Here is a 17,517-nt window from a genome sequence, read left to right on the forward strand (position 1 = left end):
CAGAGAATGGCAAACCAACGGTGACAACTTGGGTGTGGAACACATCTGTGCAGGCCTCAGAGCAGAACAGAGAGACCACATTTCCTCAAAGACTGAAACTAAGATCGTCTAGCTCTTTTTAGAACAATTCTGCAAATGACAGCATCTTTTCTCCAACGAGCAGAGAAAGAAAAAACAAACAAACCCCCCCACAAGAGTTGGGTTCCACCCTTCCTGGTCTTTAGGGAGCTGAATGCAGACCATGAAAAAACAGCTTCTTTGGCAGATGTTGTTAAGCTGGTCTGAACTGGATGGCCCTGGCTGAGTTCTAGGGTGGCCATGTGTCTTACTTTACAGAGGACAGTCCTGTATTTGTAGGCATCCATTAAATCAAGTTTGGTTTAAACATAGACCCATAAGAAGGGAGAGCAGCAGGGGTCTTGAAGTTGCCCATCAGTGCCTGGATGGCAAACTGATCAGACACACAGGTCACCTGGTAAGATGTATTATATTTCAGTTTAAATTATAGTAATTATTTCTAAATCTGCATCTGTACCTGTACATTAGCACATGCAAATTTTGTGCGGCGATGTGTCCTTTTTTGGGTCTTTGTTTGGATGGTGCATTTCCTCTTTCTTGGGGTGACCTGTTGCCCCGGCCGCGGATGTTGAACTCTTAGGTTAGAAGTGCCAAGTTAGTGATAAATCAGTCTCAGAGGTTTGCTTACAAGGAGACTTTATTGAGTAACTTACAGCACACAGGCGTACCCAATGGTTGGATCAGACAGCTTCTCTGAACCCTGAGCCACTGGGTACAATGGGTCTTATACTCTACAGGTTAGCAATAAGCAGCGTTTCAGCAGCATGCACCCCTAGCGTTCATTCTCAGCATAGGCTAGAAGAGTTTGGTTCTCAGGCACAGCTTTGCTTCCCAGGCACATCAGAGATAAAGACATTCTCCTCATTAGTAAGGAATGCACCAAGAAGGCTGTTATTGGCCTTTTGACACATCTGCACATGCTCAGAGGCTTACTAGCATGGGAATTGCACCCATAATGAATTTAAGCAAGCATTATGCGTCTCTAGGCCCCTCTAACACTATAAATGACTTGGCTACGCTCCTGGGGCCAATATAGACGTGTAAGTGGTGACCCTAGCGTGTTCTCGGACATGGGTTAGGCAAGTGTCCTTTTCAGAAGGAATACCTTCGAGACTCTGTACATGGGGTTGGGTGGAGGGCAAATATTCTCTCAAGTTTGCAGACACCAGCTTCCTCTGCCTCAGCAGGCCTGGTCGCTCCAGACAAACCTCAAAAGCACATCACCTGAACACACACACAAACACACGTATATGCGTAGGGGGATTGTACTTGCTGCCCAATATCCACACATTCAGCAGAAGGCCTTAACAGAGTCTGATGCACGTACAATTTTTATTTTATTTTATATTATCTATTATTACATTATGTATTACATAATACATGGTATTAGACAACTACCGCCCAGTCACAAATACCCATTTTCTAGGGAAGGTACTTGAGAGGGTCGTGGCGGACCAACTGCAGGCACTCCTGGAGGATACTGATTATCTAGACCCATTTCAGTCTGGGTTTCATCCTGGTTACGGGACTGAATCAGCCTTGGTCGCCCTGACGGATGACCTTTGTAGAGAGAGGGACAGGGGGAGTGCAACCCTGTTGATGCAGCTCGATCTCTCATCGGCTTTTGATACCATCGACCATGGTGTCCTCCTGGATCGACTCCGTTGGATGGGTACTGGAGGCACTGTGCTTCAGTGGTTCCGGTCCTACCTACGGGGCTGATTTCAGAGAGTAACATTGGGTGACCATTCCTCGGCCCCTTGGCAAGTGAGCTGTGGGGTGCCGCAGGGCACCATCTTGTCCCCAGTGTTGTTTAACATCTATATGAAGCCGCTGGGAGCAGTCATGAGGCGATTTGGAGCTAGATGCCATCAGTATGCTCCCTGTGACATCTGAATCAGGAGAGGCTGTGCAAGTCCTGGACCAGTGCCTGAACTCAGTAATGGGCTGGATGAGGGCCAATAAACTGAAGCTGAATCCTGGCAAGACGGAAGCCCTGTGGGTGAGTGGTTCTCGGGTCCGGGAGATAGGCTCATTGCCTGTCCTGGTTGGGGTTGCACTCCCTCTGAAAGATCAGGTCCGTAGTCTGGGGGTACTCCTAGATCCATCATTGTCGCTGGAGGCCCAAGTGGTCACGGCGGCTCGGAGTGCCTTTTACCAGCTTTGGCTGGTTCTCCAGCTACAGCCTCTCCTGGACAGGGATTGCTTGGCCACGGTGGTACAGGCATTAGTAACCTCAAGACTGGATTACTGCAATGCGCTGTATGTGGGGCTGCCCTTAAGGCTGGTCCGGAAGGTGGAGCTAGTGCAGAATGCAGCAGCTCCACAGTTGTCGGGAGCTGCCCCTTTTCAGCATGTAACTCCTTTGCTGAGGGAACTGCACTGCCTGCCTATTCGCTACCAGGCCAGGTTTAAGGTATTAGCACTAGTGTACAAAGCCCTAAACAACTTGGGACCAGGATACCTGAGAGAGTGCCTCCTTCCTTACCAACCTGCCCGGTCACTGAGGTCATCAGAAGGCATGTTCCTGGTGGGTCCACATGGACCCATGGCCCGGTTGGAGTCCACCAGGAAAAGAGCCTTCAGTGTGGTGGCCCCCTTCCTGTGGAATTCCCTACCTTTAGAGGTCAGGCAGGCGCCAACGTTGTGTTCCTTCAGGCGCCTCCTGAAGACATTGTTCTTTCAAGAGGCCTTCCTTGCATGACTAGCCGTGGTTTGTTAAACTCCACTTTGTTCAGGTTTGCCTTTTTAAAAAAATGTTTTAACTCTTTTAACCATTGTTTTATTCTTAAATCATGTTGTTCACCGCTCTGAAATCTTCTGATGAGGAGCGGTATATAAATATTGTTAAAAAAATTTTTTACATTTATATCCTACCTTTTTTCCCCTTGCCAGGAATCCAAGGTGGCTTACTTGATCCTCCTCCTCTTTCCATTTTATCCCCACAACAACCCTGTGAGGTAGGTTAGGCCGAGAGTCAATGACTGGCCCGAAGTCACCCAGTGAGCTTCATGAATGAGTGGGAACTAGAACCTGGATCTCCCGAGTCCCAGGCCAACACTCTCACCACTGCACCATACTGTAGTTTTTCCAGAGTTCCTGACTGCATGGAAGAGTCTTTGTGGGTGCAGGTGTAAACACAGGGCTCTGGTCGGGCCTTTTGCTGGATGCAGAGGTTGGTGGGGTGGGGACAATCCCTCCCCGACCATGTGATCTGCCTACATCAGCCTTCTCCTACCTGGTGCCCTCCAGAAGTTTTGGACTTCGACTCCCATCAGCCCCAGCCAGCATGGCCAACGGTCAGTCCAAGGCCATCTAGGTTGGGCCCCATCTACCCGAGCCACTTACTCCGGGGCTGCTGCGATCTAAGGACCTTCGGGGCGTACGACACAGTCGCCACTTCGCAGCCTGACTGTGGTTTTCACCGGGAAAATGCGGATTTCTGCAGAGGTGGTTTTGCTGCGATTTTTTTAGCTTGCTGCAAGTTTACCGCGGTTGCTGAGCTGTCTGTCCCTTCCTCGAACTGACTTTGCAGTTTGCGGTGGGCGTGGGGTAGGCGTGCTTAGTGATAGCGTACACCCGAAGCTCAGAGGGATCCATTTTGGAATGATGGGTAGGCACGTACCTCTCACGTGGGCACGCCACTTTGCATGTGTGAACCATCGTGAGCATACGGGGCTGGGCGACTGCCGCTGTGACTGTTTACAAACATTTGCATGGTGACAAAGGAGCTGACTACCCACATCCTACCAAAGAGGAAACGGCAGACACAAAAGAACCCCTAAAATACAAAACAAAATACCAAACAGCCACTAAACCCCAAAATGTCGCACTCGTGGCTGCGCAGCTGCGCATTTAAAATAAGGTTAAAAAGAAAAGAAAAGAGCAGCGCGACTGCCGCAGTTTACTTCGCTTTAACGGCCATGGGTCAGGGTGCAGCGGATTTTTCCGTTGGAGAAGTCCACAGTAAGTCGCGTGTGTACCACAGCAGAAGCTAATTTGCAGCTGCAATGCTGCACAGTTACGATGGCGTGAATGTTGAAAGCGGTGCCACGTAGATGGCCCCCAAAACATCTGGAGAGCGCCAGGTAGGGGAAGGTTGGCTGACATGATTTTGAAGGTCTGAACGGGGCACAGGCGGCCTTGTAGTATGGGGCAGGATGATTACCATCATGAAAAGTGTACTTAAATCAGTTTAATAGCAATTCCTCTCCCGCGGAAGCCCTAAGAACTTCGTTTGCATGGGGAGAGGGGAGTTGCGGATCTTAAACTTTCACCAAGCTGCAGATCCCATGGGATTCTTTGCGGGCAGCCACTGCAGTTAAGGCAGGGTCAAACTGATGGATCATCTCGACAGATGTGCTCCTAGCCATGTTGCGGTGTCTCAGTCCATGTGCCAATGCGTCTGAGGCGCTCCAGAGCCCATAGCTGACATTTGAGAATGGAAATATGGTGGCAAATGGGCTTGAGGGTTGGGGTTTTCTGTGGCTGAAAGAGATCTTCAGGGATCTAACTCAAGACAACAACCCACATCATGACCAGCGTAACAAGTGAATCGGGGAGCCATGGATTTCAGCTGTGTCAGCTTCTGTAATCTGTATGTTCAAGACTAGTTTCAGGGGTCATAGAGGGTGCCAGAATATGAGTGTGCTGGGAATCCAGGCAGTGTGGGAGATACCTGCCTGCTGGCTGTAATATCTATTTCTGTTTGTTACTATGTACATGTACGGTGTAAATAGCGCATAACAGTGTAAAGGAAAATTCAGTTCCCTGCTGCAAGGAGCTTGCAATCTAAAGTTTGATAATGGGGAGAGAACAGGCAAAGGCAATAAGGGAGATGAGCAAATGGAGTTAGAGGTACTTAGAAAAAGATATTGTAGAGCTGGAAAACATGCAGAAAAGGGCAACTAAAAAGATCAAGGGGCTGGAGCACGTCTCCTATGAGGGAAGGTTACAAGAGCTGGGATGGTTTAGCTTGGAGAAAAGGTGAGTAAGGGGAGACATGATGGGGGTGTACAAAAGTATGCATGGTGTGGAGAAGGTAAGTAGGGAGACATTTTTCTCTTTTCATAATACCAGAATCCAAAGGGGTCATCCCATGAAGCTGATCAGTGGGAGATTCAGGACAGATAAAGGGGAGGACTTCTTAACACAGTGCAGAGTTAAACTATGGAATTCACTTCCATAAGAAATTATGGCCATCAATTTGGATGGCTTTAAAAGGGTCCTGGAGGAGGAGAAGGCTATCAGTGGTTACTAGCCTGATGTCAGGAGCGCCCTAGCGGCCTCTTTCAGTACACTCCAATAGCCAACTCAAGACACAGATGAAAGGATTCTTGTCAAGGCTTTAATCCTTTTATAACTTAATGACTCTTTCAGATGCTAATCACCAGCGATTAAGCAATGAACAGCAGAGTAGCCTATGCTCCGAGTAGGCAGTTGATCCCCGTTTGAAGGAGAATCATTTGTAGACCCTGAACTTATGGGCTAGGGAGAGATCCTCCCTCTTTCCCTTGGGTCCACGGGAGGCGGCCGTTGCTTGCGCGCCAAACGGGCGCTACGCCTCCTTTCCGCGCCCTCCATCGCTCGTCGCTCTTTGCGCCTGCGTCGAGCGTCTAGCAAGCCCGCCTCCTGCATTCTCTCACTGCCAGGGTCACTATCTATCTCAGGAATGCCGGCAGGAGGAATCTCTGCCAGCTGCTGTGCCTGTGAGGGGTGAGCTGGCTTCTCTCCCATGGATTGCTGTTCCTCCTCAGAATCAGAACTGCTCTGGGGTTCCCTCGGCTCAGTTTCCACCCTGACACCTGATGGCTGCATGCTACCTCCAGTATCAGAGGCAGTATGCCTGTGTACACCAGTTGCTGGGGAACATGGGCGGGAGGGTGCTGCTGCACTCGTGTCCTGCTTATGAGTTTCCCATGGGCAGCTGGTTGGCCACTGTGTGAACAGAATGCTGGACTAGAAGGACCCTTGGTCCGATCCAGCAGGGCTCTTCTTATGATCTTATGTTCTTAGAAGACGGTGATGGGAATGAAGCTCTGAGATTAAGCAAGGGATGTGTGTGGGGGGGAAGAGATGGGTAGAGAACTCCATGCTGTAAGCCCGGGATGGGCAACTTGAGATCCTATGGCTGCATGTGGTTCTCGGCCCAATATCATGCAGCCCTCTGCCCAATTTCAAAAGCCTTTTGCGTGTGATCAATTCAGACCTCTGGCAAGATGAGTTTGTCCCTTCCTGCGTGGGACGGGAGAGGGAGAGAGAGAAAAGCAGGGTGGCAGAGAGTGAAAAGGGGGGACCCATCCACCACTGCCTGCCCACCGTTGACATGTGGCCCACAGCAGATGGCCTGCGATAGAATGTGGCCCTCCCCAGAAGAAGGGTTGCCCATCCCCTGCTGAAACTGTCCTGGGAAGGGGGACCAGGCATCAGGGCCAGTGAGGGAGGAGGGGCAAAGTTGTCTAGCGCAGACTAGCTACCTTGCTGATGTGACGACGGCTGCTTCTGTAGCTTCACCCCGTCTCAGCCAGGGCTGCCCCACGCCTGGAACGGGGCTACTGCCCAACATGTCTTCCCAGATGGGCTCTGGCACACAGCCCCCCAGAGTGAAAAGGATCATAGCATCATAGAACCACAGGGCTGGAAGGGGCCTCCAAGACCAGCGAGTCCCACCCGCTGCTCAGTGCAGGACGCCTGATTCCCAGGCGGCCTTCCATCCAAGTACTAACCGGGGCTGACCCTGCTCGGCTTCCGAGATCACATGGGATCGGGCGCATCCATTGTCGAAGGCCAAACGGATGCTTCGTTTGTAGGCAAAGCATCACAGCTTGCAGCAGAAGTATGATTTTCTCCAAATATTCCCCATTCCGAGTACCGCTGGGGCGAAAGAGATTCTCTCCCTTTCTCTCCTCCTCCGTATGTCTCCATATCTCAGCTGCAATCCATGCCCTTCACTCTATCAGGCACTGGAAAACAGTTGGCCATTCTTTGGGAATGACTCAAGAGCTTCTGCCGGGCTTAAGGTGCTGGGTGAGGTCCTGCGAGGGGCTGTACTGTGGAGTTACGCCTGGCCTGCTAGTTGAGAAGAGCTGGGAGGAGATCCCATTTGGCTGGGGAAGGGAATGCATGTAAGCATTGTGAGCAGCGATTGGTGTCTCCTGGGAGGCTAATTTGTTATATATTTGGATGCGTCCTGACCTATCCTCAAGGGCCCAGTGAATCTGGCTTGGAGATGCTGCTATGGAACGTCACAAAATGTTTTGCTCAGAGGCCAAACTTGCAGCTTTGCAATGAGCTGTGCAATGCAGCCTGGGTAATAAAGAAGGACTTGAAACCTGAGATTACATCATTACGGTGCCCTTACCCAGAATGCTTTGCGCATTCGTCCCTGCCTGTGCATCCACAAATGTTTCTTGGCAACTGTACGGCGAAGGGCTGTAGCTCAGAGGTAGAGTGCATACTTTGCATGCAGAGGGTCGCAGGTTCAAGTCCTGGCATCTCCCGATAGGGCTGGGGAAGATCCTGTCTGAAGCTATGGGAGCCAGTCCATCATGAAGGGTAGGCCCACATCCCAGCAGGAGCCCACTGTGGAGGGCATTGCCAGTCAGAGTTAGATCAGCTGTCCCCAACATGTTCCAGTTGGGTCAGACTGTGCTGGCTGGCACTGGAGGCGGGTGGCTCCTAGGTCAGTGGGGCGGTGGATCCGCTCCGGGTTTCAGTCAGAGCCAGTCAGAACTCTAAAGGAGCTCAGAGAGTTCTGACTGACACCCGGAGCGGATTCACCGCCCCACTGACATCGGAGCCACCTGCCTCCCCTGCTGGCTGGGGATGACGGGTTTTGTAGCCCAACGCATCTGAAAGGCACCAGTTGGGGACAGCTTGTGCAGGTGATACTGAGCTAGGTGGACTAAAGGTCTGATTTCGTATAAGGGAGCTTCCCACGTTCCTTCCCAAAAGGCCAAACGAAACGAGACCCTGGCAGTCTGGGAGTGGGTCTCCTGTTCCCTTAACTTTTCTTAAGAAGCACCGGCAGGGTGTTGTGGGGCTGCTGGGACTGGAGTGCAGGGCCCAGGTCTGGGCCCTCACAGGCTGGAAGGCTTCCACGGGACAGCCTGGCAGAGAGCAGTGACACCCCATTTCCTTTCAAAGGCAACTGAAAGACTGGCACCGAAGAGGCTGGGGTGCGGTGCTGAGGGGAGCTCCAGCCCACCCTCTTCTCTGGCCAGAGCGCCTTTGCCCGCTTTCATCCTTCGTTCCCTGAATGCTGCGTGGCACAGGGTGGGGGAAGACCGTACGTGGCCAGAGCAGCCCTGGGCCTATAGGGCAACGGAGTGACCGGATGCAGCAGGTGAGCCCCCCAGGAGAGAATCTTGCCCGGGGCTCCCTCAACCCTGGCAGTGCCATTGTTGGGACCATGGCACTGGGGGAGGCTTGATTCCCCCCTCCTTCTCCCTGCATCACTTCCCCAATGTAAATCGCTCTCTGAAGCTGCTATTTTCCCCATCTGGGAAAACAATGGGTTCCCACAAGCCAACCCGACTCATGGCCCCTTTCTGAGTTTTACAGACATCTCCGCCTCAATTTCACCTCAGTGGGTTTTCCAAACAAACACACACATCTCAGAGAAGCTGAAATTCTTGGGGTCAAACGTTTTGCCTTGGGGACTTAGTCTTTCATCCCCGTTTCCCAACAATCTCTAGAGTTCATGTCCCTGAGCATGAGCCAGGGGGATTCTGGGAAAACAGTGTTGTGCGTGCCTGTGCATCTCTGTGTGTGTGTGTGTGTGTGTGAGAGAGAGAGAGAGAGATCTGTGCAAATGCCACCCTCTTGTATCCCAGTTCATGGCCAGCTTGGAGTTTGCACGAGCAGTGCCACTTTGGCAACATTTGTTTTGCTTTGCTGAGTTCAGGCTGGATTCTTCAAATTTGTGGGCTCGGGTAAGTGAACAATAATTGCTTCCCATTGTTTTGCTTTGGCTTCGCCCCCATGGCACTAACTGAAAGAGGCTGGGAAGTGATGGGAATTGAACCGCCAGCCACTGGGGACGGATCAGGGCTCACGCAGCCAAATGGCCGTGAAGAATTCCCGGTGGTGGTGGGAACTGGGAGAGAAGAAAAGTGGGGCTGGGGGCTGAAAGGGGATATGATTTCCTTCCTCAGGAATATGGGATTAGAGCCGCAATAAGGGGAACTGTGATGGGAACAAGACAGTACCAACTGGGCTTGTTGCCAAGGGTGAAACGGAGGCCAACATTATGTCAGGGATGGGGTGGCGAGAGTAATTTCATCCCTCGCAGTTGAGTGTCATTTTCTGGGAAGGCCTTGTGATGCACATCTGGTTTCCATGAGCGTCCCCGTCAGGCTCAGGCACTCTGTGTGTGTGCGTGTGTGTGTGTGTGTGATTGTGTGTGTGATTCCAGCCTTGGTGAGGTTATACGTCTTGAATGGCTGGCATCTTTCTGTCTGGATGAATGTGGCCTGGATGTTGGGCATGCCCACAGCTGACCTGGACATCCATGAACCAGGACGGATGATTTGTCTAGTATCATGTGCTCCGAATGGCAATGGCTCTCCTGGGACTCGGACTTAATCCCGGGCCTAAGAGAGACGGCCTTTTCCACAGTGGCCCCACACTTCTGGGGTAAATTGCCATTGGGGTCCAGCAGGCCCCGTTATTGCAGCCTTTTAGGAAGGCCCTGAAGACTGGCCTCTTTGCTCTGGCCACCCCCTGATGAAGTTTTACTGGCCTGTTCTGATGTGTAGCTGCAGTTGTGTTGTAGGTTTTCAGTACTGTCTAGGCCAGATGTTTCATTGCTGACGTTTTTTGTTTTAATGAATTATTTTGCTGGTTTATTACTGTATTGGTCTATTTTATAGTGGAAAGCTGCCTTAGCAAGGCTCCTGCCCTGAAAGGTGCCCTAGAAATATTTTTTAAAAATAAAATAAATGTAGATCTTTCCCATCAATTGCTCCCTGAGCCTGTTAACAGGAGATGTCAGGGATAGAACCAGGAGCCTTCTGCATGCAAAGCAGGTACTGCCCAGCAGAGAAAAGACATGGATTCAAATCCCTCTTCTGCCATAGCGCCATTGTATGGCTTTGGGCAGGCCTTTGTTGCTCACTCTCAGTTTCCCATCTGGAAAATGGGGCTAAGAGTGACTTACCTCAGCTGGGAGACTATTGTGAGGGCCATAATAGAATCATAGAATAGTAGGGTTGGAAGGGGCCTACAAGACCATCGAGGCCAACCCCCTGCTCAATGCAGGAATCCAAGTCAGAGCATCCCTGACAGGTGGCTGTCCAGCTTCGTCTTGAATGCCTCCAGTGTGGGGGAGCCCACCACCTCCCTAGGTAACTGGTTCCATTGTCGTATTGCTCTAACCATCAGGACGTTTTTCCTGATGTTCAGCCGGAATCTGGCTTCCTGTCACTTGAGCCCATTATTCCGTGTCCTGCACTCTGGGATGATCGAGAAGAGACCCTGGCCTTCCTCTCTGCGACAGCCTTTCAAGTACTTGAAGAGTGCTATCATCTCTCCCCTCAGTCTTCTCTTCTCAAGGCTAAACATGCCCAGTTCTTTCAGTCTCTCTTCATAGGGCTTTGTTCCCAGTCCCCTGATCATCTTTGTTGCCCTCCTCTGAACCCTCTCCAGTTTGTCTGCATCCTTCTTCAAGTGTGGTGCCCAGAACTGGACACAGTACTCCAGATGAGGCCTAACCAGTGCTGAGTAGAGGGGAACTAGTACTTCCCAGGATTTGGAAGCTATGCTTCTATTAATGCAGCCCGAAAGAGCATTTGCCTTTTTTGCAGCCACATCACATTGTTGGCTCATATTCAGCTTGTGATGAGCCAACAATGTGTTGTACTCGGGGGCAGTTCATCTGGCCCTGGAGATTTGAACTCATTCAAAGTAATTAGGTGTTCCTTGACCATATGCCCGTCGATCTTAAGCTGCAATCCTGCCCTTTCAGCCTGTACTTTGCCTTTGCCAGGGGGGTCATAGATCATCTTTCGGGAGAAGACTGAGCGAAAGTAGGAACTGAGCACCTCTGCCTTTTCTTTGTCATCTGTTATCATTTTGCCATCCTTATTTAATAGCTGAACCACTATTTCTTTCCTCTGTCTCATACTCTGCATGTAGCTGAGGAAAGCCTTTTTGTTGCTTTTAGCATCCCTCACTAACTTCAGCTCATTTTCAGCTTTAGCCTTCCTGATGCCATCCCTGCAATTCTGTGCTACCTGCCTGTACTCTTCCTTTGTTGCCTGGCCTTCTTTCCACTTCCTATATGTGTCCTTTTTTGTTTTCAGGTAATCTCTAAGCTCTTTGTGAAGCCACATTGGCTTCTTCTGTTGTCTTCCACCTTTTCTTCTTGTTGGAATGGTTTGTAATTGTGCCTTGAGAATTTCCTTTTTTAAAAACTCCCACCCATCTTGGACTCCTTTTCTCATTAGAGTCGCTTGCCATGGGACCTTACTGATCATTGTTCTGAGTTTATTAAAATCAGCTTTCCTAAAATCCAGGGTATGGGTTTGGCTACACTCGGCTTTTGCTTCCTTTAGAACCATGAACTCAAGTATAACATGGTCACTTTCCCCCAGAGTTCCTGTAACTGCTACTTTATCCACTAAGTCATCTCTGTTGGTTAGGATCAAGTCAAGGATAACCGATCCTCTAGTTCCTACCTCTACTTTCTGTAGGAGGAAGTTATCCGCCACACAAGACAGGAATTTCCTGGAGGGGCCATGTTTTGCAGAATTTGTCTGCCAACAAATATCGGAGATATTGAAGTCCCCCATTACTACTACATCATGCTTCCTTGAAACATTGGCTATTTGCTTTTCAAAAGTTTCATCCTCGTCTTCTCCTTGATTGGGTGGCTGGTAGTAGACTTCGACCACCATGTTCCTTTTATTCTTTGCTGCATTTATTTTAACCCAGATGCTCTCGATGGGGCTACCAAGCTCATCCTCCTGTATTTCTGTGCAGAGATATGTATTTTTCACATACAGTGCAACCCCACCTCCCTTTCTGTTCCTCTGTTCTTTTTGAACAAGTGACTGGAATACAGCAATTGAAGCATATAACTTGAAGTTATATCCTTCAATTGCTGTATTCCAGTCATGAGAGTCATCCCACCAAGTCTCAGTTATACCTATCAAGTCATAATTTCCCTCCTGTATTAAGAGTTCAAGTTCATTCTCTTTGTTTTCCATACCCTGGGCCTTAGTGTATAGACATCAAAGACCATGTGCTTCGTGGTCTGGCTTTCTTCCTACATGTTTGTGAAGACTATTATTGGGCGCTATTAGAGCTGTTCTCTCCGTTGCGGTGCATGAGCCTTCGTCCTTTGTTACCCCCAACTTTACGTCTCCCTTCCTGTAGCATTCAGTTTAAAGCCCTCCTGATGAAGTTCTTCATGCTGTGGCCAAACACCTTCTTCCCAGCCTTTGTGAGGTGCAACCCGTCCCTTGCCAACAGTCCATCTTCCAGGAAGTATAGCCCGTGGTCCCAGAATCCAAATCTCTCTCTTCGGCACCACCTTCGTAGCCAGTCATTCACCTGGAGTATTTTTCTTTCCTTTTCTATCCCTCTTCTAACTACTGGAAGGATGAGTGAGAAAACTCTCTGGGCCCCAAAGTTCTTGAGTTTCCTTCCCAAAGCTTCAAAGTCTGACATGATTTCTTCGTAGCTCCGCTTGGTGGTATCATTTGTTCCCACATGGATGAGAAGAAAGGGATATCTGTCAGTGGGCTTTATAAGTGCAGGCAACCCTTCAGTCACATCTCTAATCCATCCTCCCTGGAGACAGCATACCTGGCGAGTCCACGGGTCTTCACGACATACTTGGGTTTCGATCCCACACAGCAAGGAGTCTCCCATTACTACTACTCTTCTTGTAGCTGTAGGCCTGCTCTTCTAGCTTCTGTTCTTCGCTTTGCTGCTGTAGTTCCACCATTCTGTCCAAGAACTCTTCGTGTTCTCTTATTCCCCGGAGGGTCAACACTCGCCACTCCAGTCCTCTTTTTCTTCCAGCAGCGTGATCAACTTGCACTCGTTGCAGATGTAGGCCATGTTGTTCTCAGGCAAGAAAACAAACATGGCACATACCTTGCAGGTCACCACCACTGGAGAGTCTTGTCCTTCCATAGTCTCTTTTCCCTTTTTGTGTCTAGCTTCCTGGTTGTTCTAGAGTAGCCTGTGCCGGGTCCTCTCCTCACTCTGCCTTTGTCTCCTTTGTCTCTTCTGCCACTGCAGCACCCCTGGCCAACTCCTGTTTGCTCCCCCTGTTTACTCGCTCTGATCACTTGCTCTCTGGGAGCTTGCTTGCTTTCTTCTGTAGTCCCTGGACCAGCTGGAGCAGCTTCCTCTGCTCAGCTGGGAGGTGGGAAACAGAATAACAGTTCTGGAATGCATTGTGGATTAAAGGTGCTTGAAAGACCGCAAAGGAAAGAAAAAAAATAGCACCTCCTGCAACGTTGGCTGTCCCCCCCCCCATTTTAGAATCATGCTTACTCAAAGAGCAATTTCCGTTTAACGAACACTGAACTTGCTTTGATTCAGCAGGTTGTGGTAGGCAGCATGTTTACTGTTGCTGGTAAGCTGTAACTAGCAAGTTTCCACTTCCTTGGTGCATCAAAGAGTCTTTGTGGTAGGGGACCCAAGAATAACCCACCGATTTGTGGCAGAAGCATTTGTTTATCGGTTAGTCTTCAAGGCGCCACAGTATCTTTCCTTCCTGCAGCAGCGTCGCATGTCTGCTGTTCTGGAATCTGCACAAATACACACAGAGGTATGCGCATGTATTATATTTACATGCACATGTGAAACGGTTTGTTTGTGACCTGTTAAAAACATAACGCGTGAAGTTTCTCGTATGTTCTGTTCTCGGGATTTAAACTGGAGTCGGCTGGAGTATTTTTGCCTTAGAGAGTATTTTTCCCTTATTTCTTGATCTTTTTCTGCCTGTGAAGACATAATCAGGGCAGGCCCCTCCCCTTACCGCAGAGGGGAGAACGTGAGCGGAGCTCTGCTGGCTCAGACCAAGGTGGGTCTATCTTGCCCAGCGTTCTGTTTCTGACAGTGGTCAGCTAGTGGTCTAGAAAGCTTACAAGCAAGACATGATGGTGATGGCCCCATCTCTCATCTTGTATCCGCAGCATCTGTTACTCAGAGGCATTCAGTAAAAAAAAAATCACAACCCACACCTTTTTTCTGGCCTGATGCAATGTGAAGATCCTCCTCATGGGTCTTCTTCCCGCTGCTAGAACTCCTACATGAACCAGCGGGTGCAGCCAGACTCTTACGTGCCTGGGAGGCTGACTCAGTGCTTCATCTCTCGGCATTTTTTTTTTAATTCTTACATACCTGTTTGTCATCTGGTGCCTGGAAGCCAAGGGATTGAGATGATGATACATTCTGCAGTCACCTGGAGGTAGCAGAGCTCTCAGGGGACAAAATACCCTCCCCTCCTGACGAGACCTTTCTGTGTGTGACTTAGAACACCTGCTTGTTTCTTTCCTGCCACAAAGCTTGGACAGGTCACTTCCTGGGCCTCTCCATCCAAAGTGGGGTCACATAACCTCTGCCCCCACCCCACCCCATTTGCGGCCCACCTGGTGTGTATTGTGGGCAACAGGTGCTCAATAACGCCCCCCCCCGAACAATGGGCTTGTTAAGTGATGCGCCATCGAAGACAAGGCTGTACAGATCCGGTCTAAACATAAGCTCCTAATCCGGGGCGGGGAACTGTTTTCATCTCCAGGGCCAAATTGCAAAATGGGAAAAGTGTGCGCGCGGGGGGCGGGGGGCAGGGCACAATCCATCTCTGGGCAGGACCAAAGACAGTGGGTATGGCCACATGTGATTCCTACTCAGAAGTAAGGCCATGGTATCTGCATGTCTACTCAGAAGCAAGCAGATCTCAAGCCTGCAGAATGCCCATCTCAGTTCTGTACCGCAGCTCTCCTGCCTGCAAAACGCACACCTCAATTTGATGCGCAGCAGTTCTTCCTGCCTGCAAAATGCACCGCTCAGAATCTTTGCAACAGCTCCATTGTTTGCAGGCTATTTAAAGAGGAATTGCCTTACCAGCACAAGAAGCTTGTGGCAGGATAGGCGCTGTATACAGTATTCCAGGTGCCATTGAGTGCCGTTTTGGGGGCGGAAAGGTGGGGTGCAAATAATATAAATAAATAATTAAATAAGTGCGGTGGGACCACATGTACAGATGCTGTTGGCTCTTCCAGCCTGTACCTAGGAAATACCTGGAGGAACCAAGGAACTCTGAGTCATAGTTCTTTAGAGACAGTATGACTCATAAAGTGGCACCCATTGCTGAAGAACCCTCCCCTCTTTCCTATAGATGCAAGGAAATCAGTTCTAATAAACTTCTCCATGCATGATCTACAACCCAGACCCATTTTTGGTAATTGGTAGCAATAGATTCGCAGTTCAGACGAGGACCCCAGACCTGTGAGCAACTAGAACTGGTCTGGAATTGGTTCTAGTAACTAGAATCCATCCCCCCATCCCCAATATTTTGGGTCCTGTTTTCAGTACATCCTCTCTGGACCCCAGCTGGACAGTCTGGCTGGGTTAGGTGTCGTGGGCAATGCATTGGCGTGACCCCATCCTGGCTGCCGAGGGTGGTGCTGGGAGACTGGTTCTGCCCTGTAGGAATTGCCCTGCAGGAAACTGAAATTGCTAGGGGATCTCATCCAGAGATTTGGGGTACAGTGTCCCTACTAGGCTGACGCCCAGCTCTGTTCCTCCTCTTCTTCTGATCCAGGCATGCTAGCATCAGGGGGCGCCTGCCTAGCTGAGGCATTCACAACTTTGCCTAGAATGGGGAAATCACCGGGGAAATCTCTGGAGGTCTCGACGAAAAAGAATTCTGGCTGTGAGCTCATGTGCTTTCTCTTTCCCGTTTTTCCACAGGCTCCATCACCTGACCGCGGAGAGGTGGCGGTGATTGTTGAGGGCAGGAAACTTATTCTGGTGTTGGAAAAAAACCAGTAAGTATGTGCATGTTAAGACCAGGCTGATCGGGAACTCAAAGGAGCCCCGAATTCAGCACCCAGAAGTGCTGAGTCCTAGAATCAGAATATTCCATGCCAAATGAATATTTGCATAAGCATATTCGAATAAGACTATTTGCATACTCTGGCTTAGTTTGCATAGATACATTTGCATACGTCCCAGCCGGCCACCTCAGGTCCTCTGAGGGCTCTCTGCTGCCGCTGCCTAATGTGAGACTGGCAGCTACGCCAGGGGACCGTTTCCTTCGCTGCCCCTCCGTTGTGGAACGACCTGCCAGCTGAAATGCGCTTGCTGACCACGCTGAAGGTCTTTAAGCAGGAATCAAAGGCGCTGCTATTCCGGCAGGCCTTCCCTTTGTGGAACCCTCGTTCCTTTTGCTGACTTTTGTATACTGTTTTTAAAACAGTGTTATTTTAAGCTGTGTTTTATTGTTGGATTTTTCAAACAAATTGTTTTTAGTTCAGAGTTGTTTTTAGTTATATGTTGTTTGTCCGTATGTTTTATGTAAATGGTTCTTAAATTTTATATATTGTATTTTAATGTTTTAACTTTTGTGAACTGCCCAGAGAGCTTCGGCTATGGGGCGGTATAGAAATACTACTACGACTACTGCTAGATAATTCTGCTTCTGCTAGGGATGGAAAGGGGAGAGGGACCTGCGCAGGACACCAATGCCTCGCCCTCTGACCTGTGGGGATCCTTCACACACGCCCTCCCCGCCTGCCCGCCTGCATGCATGCACACACACGCCCGCCCGCATGCATGCACACATACACACGCGCACACACGCCTACTTGTGTGCACACACACGCACCTGCCCACATGCGTGCATGCACACACACACACTGCGTTTGAATTTTAGATGATGTTTTCCACATACTTTTCAAATCTGTCTTTGCAGTCTTAGGGGCTACAAGCTTGCTGAAAGAGAGGTAGGTAGGTAGGTGAGATTCTCAGCATGCTGATACCTACACCCAACAATGTCTGATGCTGTGAAGTTCATTTGTGGAATACACACAACCCTGGCAGGATATGGTGGCTTCAAAACACTCCAAATGGATCTGTTTATTCGCTGGGTGGACTGGAATCCATGGCTGACACTGCAGTTTTCTTGCCCACACTAGCTATTTTGCTGCTGCATATGCTTCAGCGAGTAACCGGATCTCTCAGTTTTGCTAGCATGCACTGAATGTTGAATATTGATCTCCTGGACAATCTGTTATTTTTGAAGGAAGATGTGTCATGACTATAAACACAGACGCATTTCTAATACCCACATGCAAAAATTTGCCGTGTGTGAATGGCAACGCACATTTTCCAGAAAGGTTAATAACTGAAGCATCCTAGGGTAGGACAGGACAGGTCACCAGAGATCCACCTGAAGTGCTAAACTTGTTTGGTGCA

The 17,517-nt window shown here is 49.7% G+C and overlaps 1 protein-coding gene across 1 annotated transcript in view; it reads left to right on the forward strand.

Moving 5' to 3' along the window:
- The window catches only part of ADAM33 (ADAM metallopeptidase domain 33), a 106,108-nt gene that overhangs the window by 14,581 nt on the left and 74,010 nt on the right, over window positions 1-17,517 (forward strand). The window contains exon 3 of the mRNA XM_084855302.1: window positions 16,012-16,088. Coding sequence (XP_084711428.1) covers window positions 16,012-16,088 — 77 coding nt within the window. The remainder of the gene's footprint in view (window positions 1-16,011; window positions 16,089-17,517) is intronic.

This window comes from Heloderma suspectum, chromosome 5 (assembly GCF_057233095.1).
Source record: "Heloderma suspectum isolate Gila_16-S chromosome 5, 16-S_ref, whole genome shotgun sequence".
Taxonomy (NCBI): Eukaryota; Metazoa; Chordata; class Lepidosauria; order Squamata; family Helodermatidae; genus Heloderma; species Heloderma suspectum.